At 48.7% G+C, this 26164-nt stretch overlaps 1 protein-coding gene across 1 annotated transcript in view; it reads right to left on the bottom strand.

Moving 5' to 3' along the window:
- Positions 1-26164, bottom strand: part of GPA33 (glycoprotein A33) — a 46400-nt gene that overhangs the window by 9204 nt on the left and 11032 nt on the right. Inside the window, exons 2-4 of the mRNA XM_047704964.1 lie at positions 24715-24869; positions 16464-16680; positions 2017-2169 (exon numbers count right to left, since the gene is read on the bottom strand). Coding sequence (XP_047560920.1) covers positions 2017-2169; positions 16464-16680; positions 24715-24869 — 525 coding nt within the window. The remainder of the gene's footprint in view (positions 1-2016; positions 2170-16463; positions 16681-24714; positions 24870-26164) is intronic.

Below are 26164 nucleotides of genomic sequence, written 5' to 3'. Positions count from 1 at the left end.
TTCAGGAACCCCCATCGCTGCTGCTCTCACAGCAGTACCTCCCTCCTCCCTGCAGCGCATGCTCCCTACCCTGGACGGCGCGGAATACTCACCAGTCCCAGGATATCTGTCATGCCCACCCCACTCATCCTGAAGGGTGCAGCTCACATGCCACGCAGCTAATAACACCTAGCCTCACGGAGTTCTAACTACCTACCAGCATGGTCTCCATGCCTTACATGGACTTTTATTTAATCTTCTCAGGAACTCTATGAAGTACGTACTAGTTTTATGTCCATTTTACAGATGGAGAAACTAAGGCACAGAGGCTAAGTCTGTTGCCATGGTCACGTAGCTAACAAGTGGCAGGGCCAGGATTCAAGCCCTACCATGCTCTTAGCCAGCTTGTTAGTGCCAGGTTGGATGCCCCCTCCTTGGAGAAACCTTTTATCCCCTTATGCATCCTCTGACTTACAACACCCTTGGCTATAAAACTATGACGGCGTTCGCCATATAGCCTTCGGCCTTGCTGGAAGGAAGGGTCGACCAGCCGTTGTCCGTGGCAGACCTTGGTGACTGTTGCTGCAGACACTGGGTCACGCACAGGCCAGACAAGCAGCACCTTAGACCCACAGGAGAGCTGCCGGGGGTTTCCAGAAATTCCAGACACACTCAATAACAGTTTGCCAGCCAGAAATTTGTAAACAGAACTGGAAACCTATTGAGATCCACAATATCCTTTCTAATTTACCTCGGAGTGAGAGGGTTCTGTTCTTGTTTTCATTTCTTTTTTCTTTCTTTCTTTTTTTTTAAAGTTCTCATTTGGCTCCCAAATGAGTGAAAGACAAACTGACAAAGTTCATCCTGTTCGACCAAAGCCCCAGTCTGTACCTTCACCCTGTCGACTGACCTGGCCCCAGGAGGCCCTTCCCTAGCGCCCCCCACCCCACTTCCCACCCGTCTCCACCCACGGCTTCACCCGTCCCTGCCCCTTCCTCCTCACCCACACTGAGCGGAGAGACCCCAGAAGTTAAGCCAACCAGCCCCTCTCAGAACTTGTCTGTTCTGAACTCCAGGGCAACTGGCTGTGCCGTTGGTACTGGGGATCCAAGATGCCGCCCGAGGTGTTCCCACACCAGCGGACACCACGGTAATGACAGTAAGATATTTATATAGGTTTTTTTTTTTTTTTTTTTCAGTTTGTTTCCTGACCGAAGGTCAAATGCCAGCTGCCCACACAAAGCAGGTCTCCAGGCAACCAGAGCTGGACCCAACGTCTCCTTCCCTGAGAACAGAGGACCCTTATGGCCGACCTGGTCAAGCAGTTGGGTGTGGTCAGAAACGAAGGGCATGTTTGGGAAGGTGGGGTTCTGTGGAGCCCAAGATGGACTAGGCTGGATAGGGAATGCGGATGGGAATTCCTGTCCTTGAGTGGAGCCACAGCCCTGGACTTGAGGCCTCAGATGTGTACTTCAGGACATGATCACAGGGCGCCTGGGGGGCTCAGTTGTTGAGCGGCTGCCTTCGGCTCAGGTCATGATCCCAGGCTTCTGGGATCAGGCACCACATCGGGCTCCCTGCTCAGCGGGAAGCCTGTTTCCCTCTCTCCCACTCCCCCTGCTTGTGTTCCCTCTCTCGCTGTGTCTCTCTCTGTCAAATAAGTAAATAAAATATTAAAAAAAGAAGAAAAAAAGGACATGATCACAGTCAACATTAAAATCCCACCGGTTGCTTCTGCACAGAGTGGCTACCCGACATGCTTCCTCACAGGAGCTGAGCTGCGGGGAACAAAGGTAACAGGTGCACATTTATTACGTGCTTCTACTGAGTGCTTTATGAGACTCATTTTCATTTTCCGCAACAACCTATGAGATGAGGATTGTCACGAGAAGACATGCTGCAGGGAGGAAGGGGGAGGCCAAGGGCAGCCCTTCAGGGAGACCTGACTGGTCAGGCCAGGAGCTCTAGCCCTGGGCAGCCCTAGCCAATCACCTGCATTTTGGGGCGGGGGTGCGTCTTCCCCGCTGACCCCATTACCTGCTGGGGCTGGCCGCTCCTTGTTGAGGACATCATAGCTCTTCCAGCTGTACTGAGGGGCCGGAGAGCCTTCCTTCGACTGGCAGGTCAGCTGGATATTGTTCCCAATCAGAGTCTCTCCCTCAATGGCGCAGTCTGGTTTGGAGGGCGGCACTGTAGAGGGGAAGGACAGCGTGAAGGCATGAATCCGGAGGGTGGTGGCACTTGGTGACAGCCACCTCCCACCGCAGACACGGTCTGACTCTGAAAAGTCAGAGCCTACTGGTGAGAAATAGTGTTGTCGGATCAATCCGCCCCAAACACCTCCTCAGCGGCCTGGCACCGTCACAGAGAGGCAGTGCATACCAACATCAGGGGCATCCGAGTGCAAGATTGGAGTCAGCACCATTATAAAGTTGGGGATACTGAGGCCCAGAGAGGAGACTAGGCAAGAGCTGGGGGGACTGGAGCCCAGGTTTTCTGACACCATCTCCAGTGCTCTCTCTACCAGCCCATGCAAGCTCCTTCTGATGTTGGCCCATCTGTGCCATTTTAGGTAAACCTTGTAGTCCCTCCGTGTTCCTGTCTGTAAGGCAAGGGGACAACAGACTTTCTGTAAAGGGTCAAAGGTAATATATCAGATGTTGTGGGCCACATTATGGTCTCTGCCACTGCTCCTATGTTTTTAATAACCCTTATAAATGTAAAAACCATTCTTGGCTTGCAGGCCATGTATAAACAGGCCTGGGCTGGATTTGGCCATGTTTGCCTGGCCCTGGGTTAGGGGAAAGCTCCTCTCTTTGAAGCCCTTCCACTCAGACTTCTTAGGAAAGTTCCCTCTGTGTTAAGCACTGCCTTCGTGGATAAAATGTACGTGCTCGGTAGCTGGGTGACGGGAGAGACCCCAGGTGGCTGCAGAGTTGTGTGCTGGGTGGAGAGTGAGGCCCAAAGGGGTGGGGGTGGGGGATGGCAGAGACCAGGAAAGGGAAGCCTATAGAAAGGAGGTTACAAAACAACTCACAATCCTAACCTGATCACCCACAATTCCTGAGGATCTTAAGCTGGTACAGTCCCTTGGCGCTCCCGTACCACTGCATAGGATGGCTCATTCTACAAACCTCATTGGGCACTTCCGGCATGTCTGAAACTGCCCGGTACTGGGATCACATAATGAGTGAGTTCCTGTGTTCAAGGAGTCCCATGGGGGCAAAAGACAAGTGACTGGACAATGACTGGGCTGGAGGCAAGACTGTGGGGACAGGGAAGGCACAAGCGAGCGGCATCCCCACAGCCTGGGCTGTGACCTGCAGGAAGAGTGAGAGTAAGCAAGGCCAGTAGTGGAAGTGGTGGTGGTCAGAGAGGTAAGGGCCCTCCACACAGAGGGAACAGCATGTGCAAAGGCCCTGAAGCAGGAAGAAGCGTCAAGTATGCTTGAGACTTCATGTAGTGTCCCTGGGGCTGGGAGGGGGAGAACACGCAGTGCAGAGGGCTATTACTGAATCCCCCTTGGCAGGAATGACCCTCCACCTCTTTCTTCAGACCTTTAGATGGTCTGCTTGTCCTGGTCTATAGCACTGTGCACTGTACAATCCAGACAGCACGGATCTACAGAGAGTGTTGCAGCCCCCACTCCCTGTCCCCCACCCCCCAAGTGGCTGCAGGAAGCTACCCCGGATGTACCCAGCGGCCACTTCTGGTTTTTCTCTGAGACCGGCAAGGGGTTCTTGGGCGTGCGTCCCCCACAGCTCCTGCTGCTCCCGTGAGGTCCACCAGGTGTGGGACAAGCGTGGAGCAAATACCAGGCACTCCCTCACACCAGCCCCAGTTGGGCAGCCCCTAAAACTAAGACACCCAAGTTTGGTTCAAAAGCCGCCTTTTTATATCCTGGCCCAGGCCCCAGGGACTGAGCAGCCGGGGCAGGAAGAGGCTGCTGCCTTCAGCCCTCCACCCCGCAGGCCCAGCAAGTGGGTACAAGGGAAGGTGAACACTGCTTCCCCAGAGACCGGCTCTAGGTGAGGGCTGATGAGCCAAGTTTCCTTCTGAACTCTCCAGAGGCACAGGGACAGCCCTCTCCGCTCATGAAAACCACTCAGCCTGCTTCCCAGGTGGGCCTTGAGCAGGGCGCTACAGCCTCATCTCCCAGTTAGAGAGCCCACCTGGAGTGTAAGGCCCCGGGAGAGGTGTCACAGCGAGGCAGCGTCCGACTTGGTGCGCATGACCGTGGTCAAGCCTTTCCGCGACCAGCCTTCTCTGGGATCCAAGACAAAAAGGGGACAGAACAGACCAAGGCAAAGGAGCATCTAGAGAAGCAGGAAGAAGCTGGCCGGACACACCTGGGGGCTAGCTTTGCCAGGGAAGTTATTATTAAGGCAAATCCTTCATTCGGTGCGGAGGCAGCAGTGGGGATAACACGAGACCAACCACCCCCAGGAGACCAGCCTTAAGAAGGAGTGTGTCAGGTTTCTGTCCATCCCCCAATACACACATCCAGGGGCCCTTACCCTCAGCCCCCAGTCCGTCCCCCCGCCCCAGCTGACCCTAGGCACCCCCCCCCCACACACTATCCTGATCCTTCTCGAAGGGGTCCTCCCCAGCCCCCGAGCATCAAAACCAGCTAGGACCTCGAATCAACTCTAGTTCAAACAGTCCCTCTTGCGGGGCCCCCGGAGATCTCGGGGTTCTGGGTGGGCTCCTCCTGCGTCCCAGACTGAAGGCAGCCTCTCCCCAGACTGCCGGGCCGGGCACGACGCCGCCCCGGGCACGACGCCGCCCCGGGCACGACGCCGCCCCGAAGCCTGCACCTCCCGCTGCCGAGGCCAGGGGGCGCCAGAGTCCGCGGAGCCGCCGGTCCCCGCCGCCGCTTGCGGGGCGCTAGGTCAGAGCTGAGGAGCCGCGGCCGCCAGGTGGCTTTCCCCCTTCCCACCACCCCGCTGCCCCGGGGCGACCCGCTCCGCGCGCTCCGCCCCGTCGGAAGCTCCGCGCTCCCCGAGCTTACTGGGAGTCCTCCAGCCCGTGCGGTGGCCCCGCTTAATGAGAGCCCGTCTCCCTAAAAAGAGCCCCGCAGCAGGGCAAACAAAACTCTCTCAAAGATTTTCCTGGGTTTCTTCACAGACAGTACAAAACGCTCTCTCTCTCCTCCTCTCTCCCGCTGTAAAGCAAAGCACGGAGAGCAGGACCTCAGCCTAAACCCGTCTCCTCCCCGTCGGCCGGCGCCTGTCGGGACAGGGAGCGGCCCCGAGACACGCCCCGCACGGGGTCTGGCTGCCTTGCCCGCAAACCAGCGCGCGGCCCGGTGAAAGGGGGACCCCCGCGGGGACGGTGATGGGGGAAGCCCGCACTCGACGGCGCCCGAGCAAACCCGCGACGGAACCCAGCCCTGTCCGCACGCCCTCCTGGGCTCGTCTTTCTCAGCCCGCTTCCCGCGCACGTGCCGTGGAAGGGGATGAAGCCCCCCTGCTTGCGCTCGGGGCTCACACCCTCGGGGGACAGTGTCCTCGGAGCCCGCCCGTGCTCAATGAGCCTCCGGTCCTCCAAGCTCTCGGAGGGCCGCTTGGGTTTTGGGCCAGGACCCAGTCCAGGTTCCTAACACGTGGCTCCCACGCCGGCACCATCGCGGCCACCGGTTTGCGGCCGCCGCGGCGGTGACGCACGAGGGTCGTAAAGGAGAAGGCGCGCTGCCTGCTTTCCGGCTCGCGCGGGGCACAGCCGGGCCGCTGTGCGGGTTCCGCCCGGACTCACACAAGACTTGGCAGGGGAGGACCTGGTCGCGACGTCGGGTTCCGGCGAGGCCCGGGGCCCCAGGACCCCGTCAGGGCGGAAGGGGAGACTGATCTCCTCCCAGACAGCTCTCAGAGGTCTCACAGGTAGGGACTCCGGGGGGGCGGGGGGATTCCCTCAGGTCAGGAACCCCCCGAAAGGGGGGACAGGAAAGAACTTCCCAAAGGAAAGGAATTGCACAGGTCAGGGCCTGGGGGGAGGAACTGTAAAAACTTCGGTGTGAAAGCGCGAGCGGATGTGCAGTTTGACCTGGCGAGTCAGGCGGCCCGAGTCTGTGGCTCCACGGGCGGCACCCTTAGGGCCCCCAGAAGTCTACGGAGTCCGAGTGGGCCCTGACCTGCTCCGGGGTGACCTCATAGGGTCTAAGGCGAGCCCTTGGGGCGCCAGTCTGGGGTTTATATGGACTCGCGGTGGCCAAGAGGCACATAGGTCTCCTCCGGGAGGGCGGACAGGCGGGCCTGGGCCTGGTCTCTCTGCAGGGACACCCACCCTTTGTCTCTGCGCCGGCGACACAGGGAGGGAGTACACAGGGTGGCCGAGAGACCCCCTGCTCGTCGTGGGTCATGCTCGTCAAAACGTACGGCCTTCGACTGTATGCACGAAAGGTTTAAGAAGCGATTCTCAGGAGGCTGTGGGCTGAACACGTCTCCTGGAAGATTAGGCCCATTATGTGAACCGGAACGGGCCACCTGCGGGGTCGGCTGGCCCTCCGAGGGGCCCTGAGACCTACCCACTGTCCAGGTCAGGACCCCCGGACACCCTGACCAAGTACCATACATTGATTCTTGGTTTCAGGTGGCCCAAACTCTGCCCCCACGGGTCCCATTCTGTGCCAATAGGAAGGACCAAAGTAGGGTATTTGTGACCCAAGTAAAAGATCCCAAAGGCTGTAAGGAAGCAAAGCCTATCAGGGAGGCCCTGCTCTGGGGCATGGGGGGCAGCAGTGGGAATGAGCTCTGGACAAAGACAACTAGTCAGGAAGTGTGGGGACCACAGTCCTCCTTCAACCCGGAGCGTAAAGCAGAGGTGCAGGAAGACGGTGCTCCCGAGGCTTCTCAGTGGCGTGTGTGGGGAGATCTCTGCAGCCCTGACAGCCCAGGGGAAAACTGATCCAGACAGAGTCAGGTTGTAAAGTCACAGGAGCTCTCACCCTTATGTTTAAGGTGGGGTGGGGGGGGGGGGGCGTCTGCCGTCCACCCAGGTCATGATCCCAGGCGTTCTTCAGGACAGGGACTTGGAGGAATATTCCCAAACAGCTGCTGAAACTCCCTTTGTTTCCAGGAAATTCCCTGTCTTCTCTGGCCCAACATGGACTGCCCATCCCCCCTTGTCGGCAGGAAGACATGGCATCAGCTCGGAGCCGATGAGCTCCTGAGCCGGGAACCTTTCTCTGTCCTCTGGTAGCACTTTCTCTCTTCTGTTCCCCATCCCCCTTTCCCGGTTCTGCACCACCTTGGGTGCTGCCTGCATTGGTGGCTGCTAGACCGTCCTAGGTGCTTCAGGCACCGTGGCTCCTCCCTTCACTGGCGGAGCAAGACGAGCACCCCCTGGACCTGACACCACCCCCTCCAGATTTCCCCACGGGTCTCAGGTGAAAATCGACCCTGGGGAGCATCCAGGTGGAACATAATTCAGTATTTAAACTAAGTTTGTTGGTTTAATTAAGATAGATGTGTCTTTTAAGTTCTCGGCAGTAAACATGAAACTTTCATTCAATATCAAGGTTTACGGAAGGTCAGGTGACCTCGTGTTATGTCTGTTGCGACTTGTTAGCAAAAAGATGACTAGCACAGATGGTTAATCGTCTAGAAGTTTTCTTGGGTGGTCGTTCAGATAGCTTTCAAAGTCTTTGATAAACTAAAACTTTAAAGTTTTGCTTCAATGGTAAATGGAATTGAATTCATTGGACATGTAGGTCTTTTCCAAATAGGATAAAGTGTAAGTCCTTAATTACTGGACATAGGTTTGTGCTTTTGACTTCTTACTGTAAAGAAACTAAGGATATTTAAATCTGTTGGTAAACATGTTTTGTGCTTAACTGACTCACAAATTTGCCATCTAAAGAATTCTGGTGTAACAGTTCACAACTGGTTACTCCTCGGTCTTTACTGGAGGTGAAGGTTTCTGAAGAATGCAAAATTCTGCCAACTATAACTAAGACTGGTGGAAATAAGGAAAACAACTCAGTGTGTGGAAAAGTAGGAGATATGTAAGAAAGGTAAGAAATGGGAATGTATTTTTGTTGAAGGTTTAAAAAAGGTAATTTTGTCCTAAATGAGATGGTTGTTTGGGAAAAAAATGAATGGGGACAAAATCTGAATGCAAAGAAAAAGTTGTAGAAGGTTTATGGAGGGAAAACTTTGGAACAGAATTTTAGATGCGGTCGGGATGGACCAAGGTTGAAATGAATGGATTTTAAAGTACATTGGTGTAAGATTGAAAGTCTGCTTTCTCTCTGTTCAAAAAGATAAAACTATTCTCCAATTGTCCAAAACTATTCTCCAATTCTTGATAAGAAAATACAAATAATTGTTTTCTCTCTGCTTGCCTAGAAAAACCAGTTTCTCTGTCTTGCCTTTATTGGGTCTTTAACATCCCTAATCCTATTTAGGGAAGTGCTTTAAAATGTTCTAAGGTTTTAACAAACTTCCCCAAGATTTAAATCATGAGTGAAGTCTTGTTGACTGACTGGGATTGCTTGTTGGGTCTGGAACCTTCTGGTTCTGGCTATTGAAGTGTGTATCACAGAATAACTGAGTTTCCTTGTCAGTCGTATCATAGTGAACTCTCCTATCAGATCGTTAACTGTGTCCGTTTCTAAGTTTTTTTTATCATTTATAATTGTTCTTACTGTCTTGCAAAATAAGTTTCATCTTCAAGGAGGTTCATATAAAGGACCTTTAGGACAATACAGGTCTTCAATATCTTTAAGATCAGAACTGAAATGAGTAAGAACTTTCAGAACTAAGTAAAAGCTGCATTCAAACGGAACATGAATCAGTAACCTGGGACTAAAGGAGCTAAAAGATCGTAGTGTTGTGACTCTTGTTTGAATCATTGCTGGTTCTCTCATGTTTGCTCTTTCAGACTAAGGGAACTTTTTCTTAAGATATCTGTGACTTACAGAAATGTAAAAATACTCATTTATAAACAAATCAAAGCATTCAACTTTTCTATGTGAACCTTCTGAAACTCAGAAGGTCTCAGTAGGTATTCTTTCTTCCATGGCAATCAGTCATTTGCATAAGTTCAGTAGGAATCTGTTCTCCTTGTAAAAGGACACTATTGGAAACATTGGTTATTTTACCAAGGCTTAGACTGGAATGTCCCATTTGAGAAAGACATGCATAGACTCAGATATGACCAGACAGCTCTAAGGAATGGAGGCTGGCTTTATGAAACCTGGAGTCCTAACGCCCCTTGGAACTGTTGGCCTGATACCTTACAGAGTTCCCAGCAGCCTCACCAGGTGAGTGAAGAATGTCACTTCCTGGGAGGTGCAGGACCCTCAGGAAGAGGAATCTGCCCAAATCTATAGGTATCGCAGGCATGTCTGATGGCAAGTAGTTGGCCTGGAGAGGCTACTGAAAGTCCAACCTTGAGATTCCTTATAAAAAGTTCCAACAGGGGCGCCTGGGTGGCTCAGTGGGTTAAAGCCTCTGCCTTCGGCTCAGGTCATGATCCTAGGGTCCTGGGATCGAGCCCTGCATTGGGCTCTCTGCTCAGTGGGGAGCCTGCTTCCCCTCCCCCCCCTGCCTACATGTGATCTCTCTCTGTCAAATAAATAAATAAAATCTTTTAAAAAATAAAAATAAAAAGTTCCAACAAAGCAGATTCTAAAAGATCCATATGATCTGTCTGATCACTCAGTGTTCTTGCTGAGCTTATGTAAATAATTAAGCCAACTTTGTTAAAACTGGACTTGTTTTTTAAATAAATTAGTCCTGATTTGGCTATTTCTGGAAATGAGGGTTATTTTAGAGAGAAAAATTACATTTAAATAACCCACTTTTGTGGATGTTGAGTTCTGGATTTTGATGTCTTTAAATGTTTCTTGTTCACCTAAGCTAGACAACTTGAGGTAAACTTCAGAGAAGTTGCACAATAGCTCATTTAGACAATCTTCTTGCTTTTTATTCTGTGGGGATAATAACAGGACCCCATGGCACATGATTAAACAACTGGAAAATGGAATTGATTCCCCAAGAATTGTATAACTTATCACCTTGACCAATTCTATGTGGCTGTGGCTGGGATAAGGAAATCATTCCCTAAAAGCCAGAGCATACCGCACTCCATAGGGTTAACTACGGACTTATGGAGATAAGGGTTGACCCCACTTTCTTTATGATTGGATTGGATGATGTACTTGGGAATGCCTTTAACCTCTTGATAAGTTTTCCCCCACTTTCCAGTGATTCCTTGTAGTTAGGATATTAATGCTTTACCCCAAAGAGGTCTTTCTTAATTGTTTCATCCCTCTCAGTCATATTTTTCCTAGAAGCCACTTCTATTGAGGTACAATTGCAAGCAAAGGCTTTAGCTAAGCATATAACAGTGCTCTTGGTAAAAGAGCCTCAAAGCTCACTATGGGATAGTCCCTGACTTTAATGACTTCACATTAGGTCCAGATTTGTCTTAGAGGCCAAAGGCCACCGATGGATGATGAAGGCTGACTTAATAAATACCAGGCTATGCTTACAGATACACCTGAAATAATACCTAAAACCTGTCAAACTTTAAGCCCAGCTACCCTCATGCCTGGAGCTGAACGTCATACTTCTGTAGAGCCTACCTGTTGGAGGTCATTGATCTTATTTATTCTAGTCAACTGGATTTAAAAGATTCTCGTAGCTATAATTCACCTCAAAGGCTCTATGGCAGGCCACCCCCTGTAATAAGCAGGGTCAGAGGAGACCTTGAACGGACTGGAAACTTAGAAGTGTCCCACCTCCAAGCCCTGTGAAAAACTCTAAGGCTCATCTCCCAAGAAGCTTTGAAAAGGACCCCCTCAAACCACAGTGGATAGGGCCCGACACTGTTCACATTACCCCTACCGCCTTCAAGGTCTCAGGTGTCACCCAGTGGGTCCACCACTCTAGCGTAAAGGAGGCTCACAAGTCAGACAAATCACGCCAGCGGAAAGCCCAACCAGACCCTACCGACCTGCTCCGGCTCCACCTTCAGTGAGACCCCACTGACTGATGGACATCGGTTCGCCGTGGTCCCTGGCTATCATCGGCACAACATCCCTCACCTCGGCCGTTGGACTTTACGCTGCTGCCCCTTCTGATTGGACTTTCTCCCAGAAACTTGTTATTGTTACTGCTTATTGGGCAACCTTAGGATGGACTGCTCAGTTCATAGAAAACACTATTACCAGGCGAGCCACCACCCAGATATTAGCCTTGCAGGGCTGTCGGCCCACAGTAGATGATAATGATGCTCTCTAAACTAGGTGTTTAAGGGGGCATCAAAGGGGGCGAATGATAAGGGAAAAACTATAGTCTAAGATGGCCGACCAAACCAGCAAGGGAATTCCAGCCCTTGTCTCAAAGCCCTTTCGGGTTCTTTTTTCCTACCCCGTTTCCCACGTGCACCAAAAGTACCAAGTATGTGGAAGTAGAAGGATATAAATTACCCTCCCTGCTTGTGCTCAGGGCTCAGACTTTTGTGAACAGTCTCCTCTGAGCCCGCCAGTGTTCAATAAATCTCCCATCTTCCAAGGTCTCTGAGGGCTGCTTGGTTCTCCCGTCAGGACCCAGTCCAGGTTCCATAACAAAGCCAGAAGGAGACAGTATCAGCCAGAAAAGGATCAGGTCCAGAAAAGTGAGGGATTTGGCTAGGGGCCAACCAGCAATGGGAGAGGAGGAAGAAGTACAGGACAGAAACTGGTAAAAATGTGTATTTTCTTGGCTTTATAATATCTCTCCAAGGAGCTAAGTCAAATAAAAATGAAGAGCTATGTACATAAAACAATTTGTTACAGCATTATTCATAATGACTTTAACTGGGACAGGCTGAATGTTCACTCAGGGACGGGGACTCGATCCATTCACCCGAGCAGCAGGGAGCTCGGAGGACTGTTAAGTGCTAAGATGGCGGAAAGCGCTACCAGGTGAGGAAAGAAAAAGAGCAAAGTACCAACCCATTTGGCTACAAATTCAGTCATGGACAAAAATCAGCATGTAGACAGGAGGTCAAGTCAACATGTTTCTTTTTTGTTGTTGTTTCTCTCTTTTTTCTAATTTGTATTTTCAAGAGGCAAGGCAGCGTCACCAAACACAGTCATGTTTGTCTGTGTTTGGACTAAGGCTGGTATAGTGGCAGGAGGGGAGAGCAGAGCTCCAGCTCAACAACCTACAGCCTTCTACAGGCTACACATGTCAACCTGAGGAGCCCTCCAGAGAGCAGGCCCTTTGCTCTAGGGGTACTCTGTAGACAAACACATCAGGCACCCCAGCTAGATTGGGAGCAACTGAGACACGGCTCTAAAAATGCCAGAAGATGAAAATGTGTGAGGGCAACAGCCTCGTCCATGAGGTGAGAGGGGCTGTCAGTGTTCCTAAAGGTCTAAGACCATGAGGAGCTCCCCATGGAAACCCAGAAACAGTGAGGCAGCGGGGTTTCCATGTCCCAGACCCTAAGCAGAGACCCCCTCATGTGGAAGAGGAGTCAGAATTTCATTTATCAATGAGTCATGTGTCTAATATGCAGGCATCCTGTGGACAAATGAGGACAAACGGCTCATCCAGGGCTGACTGGGCTCTGCCCTGCCAGTCTTCTGTTGGCATGGATCCAGGAAGGGCAGAGCACAAGTTACTGCTGCAGTCAGCTAAAACATCACTGGCAAGCTTATGTCTGCTATCAACTCACAGAAAGGGTACTTAGAAGATGTAAGTAAACCTGAAAGAATTTGGGAATCATCCTGAACGGGATCAATTACCCACTGTGAAAGTACAGGGCTTTGCCTTTGGGCCATCCTGTTCTGATGGAAGCTTGCACCCTTTCTACAGGTGTCTCAAGCCTCAGTGTTCTCTTCTATTAAACGTGAGTGTTAATACCCACTTCCACGGATGGGTTGCAAGGATTAAAAGAGACCATATCTGTAAAGCTCTTAGATGCCTGGCTCATAGCTCATCCTCAGGAAACGGGAGCTGTTACGACCACGACTCTGTGACAGCTTTCACACAGACCAAGGTCATTGCAAGTAGACGGTAGTGTTCTCTCTATTTAAGGTAAATCCCCTCTGTTTTCAGAGCAGGAGGACATGAGAAACGGAAAATTTAGCTACATGGTTGGGTGCAGGGTTGTGAAAAAGAGGAAGGTATAGGAAAAAGGTTCTATACCTTCTGTCCGCAGGAGATCTGGAGTTCTGTTAGCTATCCCTTGTTGTTGGGGGTCATTAAATCCTAAATACATCTTCCTAGATGAGAGGACTTAACCTTTGTAACATGTCGTTCCTTTGCAAAGTAATATGTAAGTTGACCATAATTCTAATCAACTTCTACTCTTAACTAAGCAAAATGATTTTAAAAATTAACGTGGAAGAATAACTGTGTAGAAATTGACAGAATTTTTTTGGAAAAGTTTAGCAAGAGAAGGTATTACACAGTGCCAGGTATTAAAAGCTGACTATTCAAACACTGATAGCTCTAACTAAAAACAACACAAAACAAAACAAAACCCTCCAAAATAAACTATAAACATGAGTATAAACATGCTATAATCAAAACCATGTAATATCAGCATAGGAATAATCAAAAGGAAAATGAACAAAAAAGTAAGAAAACAGCCATTCTGTGTAAGAATTTACTATGTGCCAAAGCTGGCATCCCAGTGGGATGATCAGGGTTTCTTTGGTACAGTGAATGACGCTGTTGCAATTGGTTATCCATGTGGGAGAAAACAAAGTTAGACTCCTAGCATCCTATTTACAAAAATAAATTCTGGATCAAATAAAGGTCTAAGTGTAAACAAGAACATGAAGTTCATTTTCATACTACTGAAGGCGGTGGCGCATGACAAGGGACCTCAGATGTGTTCTAGGAAGCAGCAGTGTGAGACAGATTGGGACTTCTGTGCCCAGAATTTCCACTGCAACCTCTAGGGGGGTGAGTGTCCTCAGTATGAAAGAGAAGCATGAGAAACATGCCAGCAGTCTTTCCAAGAGCAAATCCTTAGGTTATCAGGGACCCTCCTCCCACCCAAGCAAGGGAAGCCTGGAGGTTCATCAGGGAGATCTCTTTGAAGAGGATGCTTAGGAAGGGACCCATGAGTATTTGCTCTCCTGCTCCTGGGGTAAGGAAAGAGGTATTTCCCCCATCTCGGGTCAAGCTGAGGAGACACCAGAAGAATCCAGCATGGAGACCAGGGTTCCCTACGGTTGGAAGCTGGCATCTCTCATTCTGTGGCTGAGGCTTGCTGAGTGACAGAAACCTATATGTTTTTGAAGTGCTAATTCTGCAGTCTGAGGACAGAAGGGCTTTATGGAGGCCTCTGGGTTTCCGGGGATACCCCTGCCTACAGCCAAGAGAAGGGGGCTGGAGTGGGCTGCAATGGCCATGTGGGAGTGGGGGCTGACCCCTGCCATGTTCACGTCTCCAAGGGGCTCTGCTTGCTGGGCCACAGGGAGCCCGGAGCAGATTGGCAGAGAGCAGGAGTGAGTGCCAGAAATGGGTACTGGGTGGAAAAGGACAGGGGCACACATACTACCTGTATCAGGTGGAAGGACCTGTTCGTTCACCCCCCCTAAAAAAAAGCTAAGGTGGGGTTATGTGAGAGCCCAGAGGGAGATGCACATGGCCTCACCAGGCAAGCAGGACTTGGCTTTTCTCCTTTTGATCCTCCCTGGACCTTGACCTCCGAGGAGCCACATCATCACCTCCCAGGGTTGGGAGGAGTCAGATGAAGGAGGTAGGGTGAGGAGACAGACCCCAAGCCCTCACTCCCCACTGCTGGTCCCCAGGCTTCAGGGGGTTGGGCCCAAATGGGGAGTAGTGAAGCTTATTAGTGGCTAAATTAACATTTTGATTTAGACTGCACTGAATTTTTTCTTACCTAACAAAGTAACGAAATTTACAAAAATTAAAAAGATTGATAACATTCAGTGCCGGTAAGGATGGGGGAAAACCGGCATGCTCATAAATCGCTATGGCAGGAGATGTCATTTTGAGGAAAGTAGTTTGCCAGTATGGCTTCATGTTTCATGAAGGCATCGTCTTTGACCTAGAAATCCTGCTTTTAAGAATCTACCTAACAAAAACAACAGAGAGGAAGAATATACATCAGTACTGTTCACACACAAAATTGGAAACAGTCTGAGAATATCCATCAGTGTGGGACACCTGGATAAATCACAGCACGTCCATGTGACGGAATGTGTGCTGCCGATACGGAGATCTATAGTATCAATCTGGAGAAACAGGCATGGAACGTTACCCCAAAACACTGCCAAGTGGTCTTCATAATATGATCTTTTCTTTTCCCCAAAGGAAAGGAAGAAAGAAAAAGTGTGTGTGTGGGTGCATGTGCGCGCGCGTGCATATTTAGAAAGGACATGAAGCATGTGGAGGAATATTCCCATTGGCTACCATGCTGGTGGTAAGATGGGAGGAGACGGTTAATTACTCTCTCGGGGGCTGCACTGTTTGATTGACACGATGCTTCAAAAAGCCAGGCAGCCAGTTCCCGCAGTTTAAAAAAAGTTCCACTAAGGAGTATAAATGGAAAAAGTAAATGAAAAAATGATCCATTGTTTGTTTGTTTTTTTTTTTAAAGATTTTATTTATTTGACAGAGAGAGAGAGAGAGAGATCACAAGTAAGCAGAGAGACAGGCAGAGAGAGAGGGAGAAGCAGGCTCCCCGTTGAACAAAGAGCCCAGATATGGGGCTCGATCCCAGGACCCTGAGATCACGACCTGAGCCGAAGGCAGAGGCTTAACCCACTGAGCCACCCAGGCACCCCCCATTGTTTGGGTTTAAAGCATTGCTACCTCCCAGGGTGGAGGCCATTCCTTATAGTGGACCTAGCAGAGCCATTCGCCAATAAGTGTCCAGTAACTGACTCTGAGTCCGGGGCCTGCTTTCTCTGGGCCTCATCTGTAAAATGAAGATACTAAAGTAGATGATGTTCAGATTCTTCCAAAACTATGAGCTTTAATAATCAGTGATCTGTATGGGAAGAATGTCATCTGGGGACGTATTTCAAAGGCAGTGGAGCCTCCTCAGTGGTATGTGGTTGGGGCCCAGGGTGGAGAGACGCTAGTGGGAAGGGTATCTCCTGATTAGCTGAATTTATGATGGGGAAGTTATGATCTGGCTCTCAGCGCCAAAGGAAGGCACAGTGAGAGTCCTTATTTAGGATCTATGATTTCCCTTTTTCTTCTCCCTAATAAGTTTGCCATGAAAAGGAAGGGAGCTGAGATATGGGGAAGAGCCCCAGGGCCACTCCAAACAGGCCTACTCCACTGCCCTGGGAACTGCCTGCCATGGGTGGGCAACTCAGAATAGTCTTCCGTTCAGAAGGGAGGGGCAGCCCCTGGCAGGCAGATGGCATGAGGGGAGGAGCCTGAGCTCCTGGTCAGGTAGGGCTGTCTCTGGCTTTCCCTTACCATGAAGGCATGACTTCTCCCAGCACCTCTCCCTGCCCTGCCTCCCTGTCACCCCAGGAAGGAGATGGAGACACTCACCCAGGACCAAGAGCCTGACGCGTGACTTAGAGGTTCCTGCCAGGTCTTCGATCAGGGAGACCGAGCACTCGTACGTGCCGTTGTCATCCATGGTAAGCTGGCTGATGGTGATGGAGGCATCTGAGTGTTCGGCTCTGCTCGAGATGTTGGCGCGGTTCTTATAGAGGTCACCGTAGATGTAGTTTTTCATTGAAAATTCCCAGATGAGCACCCTTTCCTGGGAGGGAGGAGAAACCACTCTGTCTTACCCCAAGTCTTGGCATGGTGCTTGCAGCCTGTGCTGAGTACCCCCGTCCACAGGTTGCCAGGCCCAGAGGGCTAACTCGTCGACCCCTCAGAACAAACAGCTTTAACACGTAGTGCCCATTTGTGGATTCCTCTTATGATGTATCTGTACCTTTAATGAAAATATTGAAAGACCAGGACAGGTAGGCAATTCATATCACAGAAGCGCATGGGGATAAAGGGGCTTTTTCTCAGCTCCCCACACTTTGACCTTTGGTAACCTCTGGCTTCTCTCTTACCCAAGAGATTTCAAATTGTTTTTGATTTCAAACTCTTCTCACTTGTTCAGACAACCAAGTATTTCATGAGCATCTATTATGCACCACGATATTGCGTTGGCAGCCATCGTTGGCTTCCAAGCCCACTTTATTTACTTGACTCTTGCCTTTGGGATCAATTTATTCACTCATTGTGCAATCATGTGCGATCTTAGCATGGCTAAGATCACTCCTTCCTAGCCAAACTACCTCAGTACAAATCCCAGTCCTGCCACTTCCTAGTTAGAGGACCTCGAGCAAAAGGTGACTCCATTTCCTTTTCTACCAAATGGAGAAAACAATAACACCAATTTATATGATTTTTGTGAGGATTAAAGTATATATACGAAACAGTGAGGGCACTGCCTGCCGTGGCAGAAAGTAAGTGCAAGACATCATCGCTATTGAGCGTGATGTTCCAAGATGAGGAGCTCATGATTTCTGCCCTCAAAGAATAAATGTTATGACAGCCTTTGAGTAACTGTGGGACCTCAGAAGAGAGGCATTACATCTAAACTGGATAGTCTGGGAAGGCTTCCTGGAAGAGTTCCCAGGAGACAGTGCCTCGGATCCTGAAGGACAAACTGGCCAGGCAAAGGGCTAGGGGGTTGGGGCGGTGCACGCTGGAGGACGGACGGATGTGTTTGGCATTCTAGGCAAAGGGAGAACAGTGAAAAAAGACCTCGGAGTGGGAAGCTATGGGTCTAACCCAGTGTGTTCATTATGAACGGAAGAGAGTATATGAGGTGGAAGGTGAGCACGGGCAGGTAGCAATAAAGATGGTAGCTGCTGTTTATTGAGTGTGTGGTACGTGCTGGCTACTATTCCAGGCACTCTGTATGTATTATCTTGTTTAATCCTTGCAACATCCCCTTGAAGGAGATATTATGATTTTACCCCCATGAAGGAAATATCACGATTTTACCCATTTTACACATGAGGAAACCAAGGCAAGAGGTTAAGTACCTCTCCCAAGTGGTTAACCCAGTGCCAGGGGAGGGATTCGAACCAAGCATTCTGGCTTTAGAGCCTGGGCCCTGGCGATTCTGGATTGCCAGACTGCAGGCATCGTGTATATGGGACTGAATCATTGGCATCATATCCTGAAAGCACTAGAGAGCCATGTCTTTTAGGAATTTAACTCTCAACACAGGGTGGGAGATGAATTAGGAGGAGAAGGAAAAGCAGTTAAGAAATGATCTCAGCAATTCAAACGGAAAATTGTGGGTCTTCAGATCAGGCTGTGGCAATGTAGACGGGAAGGATGAAGTGAATTTGGGGAGTGTGATCAGGGTAGACCAATGGGACTGGGAGTCAGGGAGTGGCAGACCTCAAGGGGGAGGGTCTTTGGCCTGAATATTTGGGTATATGGTGAAGTCATTTCCAAGAGAAGAAACACCTAGAAAGAGAATGTTTTAAGAAAAAACAATGTGTTCTGTTTTCTACATGATGTGCCTGAAGTGTCGATGGCACAGGTAGAGTTCGGTAGGAGCTGGCCAGGGCAGCTGAGTGCACCCGGGGATGAAGGTTGAGTCAGGGACTTAGATGTTAACTGAGCTGTGGGCTAGAGGAAGCCACCCCAGGTAAATGAGTGCCGTATGCCAAGTCCCCAGGTTACTTCATTTTGAAAGGTTGGGGAGAGGTCAGATAGAGCAGAAGAAAACCCAAGATGAGACTGCCCAAAAAGCCAAGGGAGGAAGATTCCAAGATGGGAAAGTGGTCGATAGTGGGAAACGCTAAGGGAGATGAAACAAGATGAAGCCTGAATGAGTACGTTGAATTAGCAAAACAGAAGTTGCCGGTGAAGGCAGGGGATTGGTAGAGGCAGAAGCCAGAGCATGCATGGGTAGAGAAGGGGGTGTGGAGACCCGGTGTCAGGTCTGATGCTGCACAGGTCCTCTGGGCAGATCGGGACAAGGTGCCCTTGTGTCTGGACCAACACAGCCTGTGCCAGGAAACTCGAGTTGGTTAATGGAGTGCAGGTTCTCTTGTGTAGGGAGGAACTGCAGCCGCCCTGGGAGGGGCAGGTAACTAGCTCTCCTGAAGGGGAGGAGCATTGGGGCGGGAGAGGAGGAAGTGTTTTGAGCTGTGGGCCAGTCCGTGAATCTGGATCTTTCCCAGCTCCGCTCTTTTCTGACGGGTTGGCTCTGCCGGGGACCCTTCGTGCCCCAACTGTTCTCCTAATCACAGCTATCCCAAGGCTTCCTCCCTGGATCTCCCACCGCCACCGCATTGCCTGGACCTGTCACAATAATCTCCTTGAGGACACAGATTTAATCCCTTTCCCTGCACCCTTGCTTACTCTCAAGGGGATTGCCTCAACTCCTTTTGGAAGTGAGGGATCCATCAGTCAACAGAAGAACTTTAGTGTTTATCTGAGCACTCAGAAGTGGCTGGTAAGACCGTCTCTGGTTGGCTGAATACATGTGATGGTGAAAGAGACCTTCTTTGGTTTCTTCGGGCTGAGGGCAGCAGCTTCCCTCTCTGGGTTTTACCCTGAGATTCTGGAAGTAGAAAGGACCTGTGCTCATGGCCCATCAGTCCTCAGGGCAACAGACAACAGGGAGGATCAGGTGGGATTTACTCTTTTCCCATGGATCCTGCTACTCCAGGCCTTGGGTGTCCTGGGTCACCCCGTCTTTCCTGTCAGGGAAAAAGGTAAAGGCTTTCACTCTGGGTATTCCAGGGACCTAAAGCTTACCTCTGGCAGGCACGTTTGCATTTAAAAATTTTTTTATTAAGTAGCTGCACACTCATCATGGACCCCAATGTGGTGCCTGCACTCAGGACCCTGTGACCAAGACTGGAGCCGAGACCAAGAGGTCGCGCTCACATTGAGAGGCCGCCTCCCACCAGCCTGAACGGCCAAAATTGACAAGGCAGGAAATGACAGGTGTTGAAGATAGTGGAGAAGGGGAGCCCTTTTACACTGTTGGTGGGAATGCAAGTTGGTGCAGCCACTTTGGAAAACAGTGTGGCGAGTCCCCAAGAAGTTAAAAATAGAGCTACCCTATAACCCAGCAATTGTACTACTGGGTATTTACCCCAAAGATACAGATGTAGTGAAAAGAAGGGGCACCCCGATATTCATAGCAGCAATGTCCACAATAGACAAACTGTGAAGGAGCCGAGATGCCTTTCAACAGATGATTGGATGAAGAAGATGTGGTTCATATCCACAATGGAACATTACGCAGCCATCAGAAAGGATGAACACCCACCATTAGCATTGACATAGATGGAACTGGAGGGACTATGCTGAGTGAAATCAGTCAAGCAGAGAAAGACAATTATCATATGGTTTCATTCAGATGTGAAACCTAAGGAATAGCACAGAGCACCACAGGGGAAGGGAGGGAAAACTGAATGGGAAGAAATCAGAGAGGGAGACAAACCATGAGAGCCTCTGGACTGTGGGAAACAAACTGAGGGTTACAGAAGGGAGGGGGCAGGGGGAATGGGGTCACAGGGTGATGGGTATTAAGCACTGGGTGTTATACACAAACAATGAATCATGGGACACTACATCAAAAACTAATGATGTACTGTATGGTGACTAACATCACATCATAAAATAAATGAATAGATAAGATAGGATAGATGAATAGATAGTCTGGTGCTTAACTGACTGAGCCACCCAGGAGGTACCCCCACATTTGCCTTTTAAAAGTAGACCTCACTGTGGAACTTACTGAACCACCATGAGAAAGATAACGGTTAGCCTAACGGGGGAGCAGGGGTAACATATACTTCCCCGATGACTGTGTGCAGGTGCAGGAACAAGATCTGGCATCTTTTTCGGGATCTGTTTTGTATGACTCCCATCAACCCTGAACCCATCCTTTCTTTTTTTCTGGATGTACGTTTTAAAAAAAGAAAAAAAAAAACACTAAGTTTGTAGAATTACAAAGTTCCTTCAACCATGGGACCTTAAGTAGGATGCCCTCAATGTGTGGTCCTGCCTATTTAAAAACCATTCAGCTAGAGCCCCAAGAGTGCCGGCATACGCCCCCTGCTTTCCAGGTGCCTCCTTCCCAAACCACCAGGAGGGGAAGGGACCGGAGTGGGAACCCTCGGGTGACTTAAGTTAGCCCACCAGGGCCTACTCAATGGAAGAGCTGGGTTTTTATTCTTGAAAAGACTCATGGAAGGGCATGTTTCTTATAGGTTCACACACTAATTTTTTGAAAGATTTATTTATTTGAGACACAGAGAGATGGCACACTGGTGAGGGGGTGGGACAGAGGGAGAGAGAATCTCAAGCAGACTGCCACCCAACACCAACCCCGCCCCCCACCCTGAGTGTGGAGCCCAACTAGTGGCTCCCTTGATCTCATGACCCTGAGATCATGACCTGAGCCAAAACCAAGAGTTGGACCCTCAACAGACCAGGCACCCCTAGGTTCGCGTACTAATCTGTACAAAGACGTCCTTGGTGCAGCTTATGTCAAGTAATCATGAAGGTTGTTCTTGAGTATTTTGTGAAGGTTATGAGGTTGGAACAGGCAAGTCAGGGGTGTGAAAGCTCTAATTTATCTACCTCATTTAATTTTTAGTTTTGTAGCCAAAGTCTCTATTTTCCTATTTTACGACAGCTGAAGTGTTCTGACACCTCAACCTAAATTGCTGTGTGGTGGAGACAGGCGAGATATTCTTGTGATTTTTTTTTTAACTTTCCCTTTTTGTATATGTAATATCAAGCAAATGATGAAACATTGTTCTAATGGTTTAACGAAGGAGAATGAAAGAACCTAATAATTTCTGGGTGGAGAAGTCAGTCTCCTTCTGTGTGGAAAAGTAGACCAATACTGTTATCAAAAGTTTGTCTGTGTTATTGTACCTGACTTTAGGATCCGAAAAATTTTTTGGACAAGTGCTACCTTTCCTCCTGGAATTGTAAGTGGAGCACAATACTAGGAAGTGGATATTGTTACAGAGAACACACCAGAGACTTTCTCACTGTTAAGCAAATAACACCTCGTGAATATATCTTTGGTGAAACTCTGGTAGTTTTACCTGCTGATGCCAGCTGTCTGTTGGAGAATAAACTTTGAATGTGTTCTTCTTCCTCCCACCCCAAAAAATAAATAAGATAAATGTAGACCTTACTCAAACTTAAGCATAGATGTTCCATTTCTTATAATTAGAGAAATGCGAATGTGATTTTTAAAATGAGATACTTTTTTCACTTACCGAAATAGCAAAGATCAAACAGTTTGAGAGTACTGTGTGTTGGACAAGTGGGTGCCCTCATATTATTGGTGAACGTGGAGATTGGCATGATATCTCATGAGAGCAAGTTGATCTCATTTATCAAAATTTTAAATTCACATATCCTGTGACTCAGAAGTTCTATGTTTAATAACTTACCCTACATGCATCTACTTCAAATACACGCTATGCTATCTATGTGTGCTATACATTCCCATAGACACTCACATTGAGATAATTATTGCAGCATTATTTTGTAGCAGCAAAATCCAGGGAACAAACCAAATGTCCATCATTGGTACATACAGTACATTCATAAAATGGAATGCTTCATGTAAGTGTTTGAAAAATGAGACAGGTTGCTTCTAGGCCTTTTGGCTGAGATCAAGGGTAAAAAAATGAGAGAGATGTAAATGTACTGACATATGGAAAGAGCTTCATGACCTGTATTACGAGAAGAAAAGCCAAGTGCAGAACAGTGTGTGTATGGTCTATGTAAACATGCCTATTCATGTATGTGTAGGTACATACATATTTATGTTTGTGTATACATACAGCATGCATTGAAGGCCACCCCAGAGCTCGTAAAAGTGGTTCCCTTTGGTGAGGGGAAGAGGAAACTGGGAGTTCAGGGAATGGGGTAGACATACTTTCACTCTGTAAGTGTTACTGCTTAATCGTTAGTCAGATGCATGTGTTACTTAGACACACACTTGCACACAAATGAGCACTCAGGCTCTGCTGGGGGGAGCTCGTAACGCTTCCCTATGGAGGCAATTTTGTAGTCTCTGTGAAATTATAAGAGCATTGACCCTTTCTGGGAGTGTATTCTAGCGTTATACCTGTCCACACACAAAATGACATATGTAAATGGTTATTCTTGGTAATTGGAAGACTGGGAATACCAAGTGCCTATCATTATGGGGCTGGTTAAATATTAACAGTGTCTTCTTACCACGGACTCCTACAAAGCTCTGAAAGAAGGAGGGAGCTCTCTATTAACTGGTTCAGAAAGCTCTTCAGCAGCTATGTTAAGTGAAGAGGGCAAAACAGTGCCTAGAATATGCTACCTTTTGTGTAAAAAAGGGGGAAATAGGAACACACACACATACACACAAAACACATTAACATTTTCTTAAATTTGCATAAAAAATCAATGGAAGGATACACGGGAAAATAAATTGGTTCTCTTAGCCAAGAGTTATATTCAAAATACGTAATAATTGCAGCAGATCTAACAACCAATCAGAATAGAGACTGGTCCCAAACAACCAGTACCGGTGAAAATCAGCCTTGCCTGCATGTGGGGAGTGTATGTGGGGCAGGGGGCGGGGGGGTTGGTGGAAATGGTGAGGAATAGAAGGATCAGAGTAAATAGGGGCAAAGATGGGAATGAAACTTCCCAATGTTTGCTTTTTTTTTTTAAAGATTTTATTTATTTATTTGACAGAGAGAGATCACAAGTAGACGAGAGGCAGGCAGAGAGAGAGAGAGAGAGAGGGAGGGAAGCAGGCTTCCTGCCGAGCAGAGAGCCCGATGTGGGACTCGATCCCAGGACCCCGAGATCATGACCTGAGCTGAAGGCAGAGGCTTAACCCACTGAGCCACCCAGGCGCCCCCAATGTTTGCTTTTGATGATGTTTTCATTTTGGAACCATGGGACTGTATTACCCGTTTCAAAATTTAAAAAAAAAAAAAAATGTCTTCTATATTCCCCAAAAGGACCTAAACAGGAAATTTTTAAAAAACCCAAAACACTAGAAAATAAAATCTGGCCTCAAGGAGAGCTCTATGCTAATCAAAAGGAATGACTGTCTCAAATGATAAAATTGAGGTAACTCGAGACTGACCAGCAGGAGGATATTTTAGGAAGGTCACTTTTTCCAAATAAAGGTGGCATAATAGGCCCCTTGCTGAGTCCAACACTCACTGCTCTGCCCACCCAGTCCAGCTTGGGTGCTAATGTTTATGTTTGGTTTTGTTTTTTAAAGATTTTGTTTATTTGTTAGAGAGAGATACAGCAAGAGAGGTAACAAGAGCAGGGGGAGTGGGAGAGAGAGAGAAGCAGGCTCCCCGCTGAGTAGGGAGCCTAATGCCTGGGCTCAGTCCCAGGACCCCAAAACCATGACCTGAGCCAAAGCCAGATGCTTAACGACTGAGCCACCCAGGCGCCCCTGGGTGCTAATGTCTATTTTAACATTTACTGAAAGACTTGTAGTGTTTGTCCTCTAAGAGATCATGGTCAGGTAATATTCATTTCCATGATATCCTCAACTTTTTTTTTTTTTTAAAGATTTTATTTATTTATTTGACAGACAGAGATCACAAGTAGGCAGAGAGGCAGGCAGAGAGAGAGAAAGGAGGAAGCAGGCTCCCCGCTGAGCAGAGAGCCCGATATGGGGCTCGATCCCAGGACCCTGGGATCATGACCTGAGCCGAAGGCAGAGGCTTTAACCCACTGAGCCACCCAGGCGCCCCAACTTTTTAAGGATCCTTACCGAGTGACTCCTTAGAAGTTTGTCCCATTGGATAAATCCATTTCTGTTGGAGACAGAAGTGCGGTAGGTGCATGGAAGGGTAACGCTCTTTCCCCGGGCAGCCCGAAGAATTTCCTGGGGCGTTTCCACAGAGATGGCACTGACAGTCACCCAGACTGGAAAGTAAGTGGGAAGTAGGAAGAATTAAATGGCATAGCATAGCCACTCCTTGCCCATAGGACCTCTGAGGGAATGCCCAGTGACATTCTCCTCCAGCAGCCACAGCTAGACACACTGCAACTGTGATCTTGGCCGTGACACACCCACTGTTCTCCAAGACCGAGGTGGAGACAGTTAAATGCATTGTGTGGTAGCTAAAGCCCAGCTTTATACCTCAGCTTCACCTCTTCCCAGCTGTGTGAACTTCTCTTGTCCATAGAATAGGAGCACAAATACTTCCCAGAGGTGCTGGGAGAACTTAATGAGATACTATGTGTAAATACTTTTTTTTAGTCTATGTCACATAGAAAGCTCTTGATAAATATTCCTCGCCATCTTTTTTTGTTGTGGTGATGATTTAGTCATTCACTTAACAAGTTTTTATGGAGCATTTAAATATGGTAAGGAGTTTTAGAAATAAGCTTAAAGCAAGGTAAAGAGAGAGAGGGTATTCCCTGGTGAGCTCATTCTACACAAGTTTATCAGGAAAAGGTGAGAAAGACAGTATGGCCACACCAGTATCTCCCATCATGTCTATTCATCTTTCCACATGATGGTGACTCTCTTCCGTCTGTGTCCCCTCTTGAACCTGAGTAGGACTGGAACAGCACTGTGAGTGGCACCTTATGGTTTCTCATACTAACTTGTAAGAGGCCAGAAGCTTTGCTTGGTCCTCCGGAGATGCTCCCTCTGAGAACCCAGTAACTTTCTGTGAGAAAGTGAGGCAGCCACATGGAAAGAAAGACCACATGCGGGTATTTGGGACAGAGCTCCAGCTGAGGTCCCCTGGGAGAGCCCGCATCCACTCTCAGCATGTGGATGGGCACGCTGTTTTCTGGGAAAGCAGGGGTGCGCTATCCCTGCAGAGCCCGCCCAGAGTGAAGATTCGTGAGAAAATGTATATTGGCGTTGTTTTAAGACACTAAGGTTTGGGGTGATCTGGTTTGTAGCAACAGATGATTGAAGCAGAAAGCCATGTGGATACCTCTCAGGAGAACTTTGAAGGCAGGAGTAAGTGTGGTCCAAGAGAAGGAACAGTAAGGAAGCCATGTGGTAGGAGGGGAGGGAGGAGGAGAGACAAGGCAGAGAGGTAGAGAAATCTAAGGTCACGTTGGGCCTTGTAGCCCATATTTAGGACTTTATATTTTTCTTTGGAAGAGGTGGGGAGCCCTTGGAGGAATTTAAGCTGAGGGGATATACTTGACATAAATTTTTAAAGGCTCATCTGAAGTGAGGTGAAAGGAAGTGAGGA

The sequence above is a fragment of the Lutra lutra genome, chromosome 15 (assembly GCF_902655055.1).
Source record: "Lutra lutra chromosome 15, mLutLut1.2, whole genome shotgun sequence".
Taxonomy (NCBI): Eukaryota; Metazoa; Chordata; class Mammalia; order Carnivora; family Mustelidae; genus Lutra; species Lutra lutra.
The sequence above is the reverse complement of the archived record's forward strand: the minus strand, read 5'-3'. Positions and strand labels throughout refer to the sequence as shown.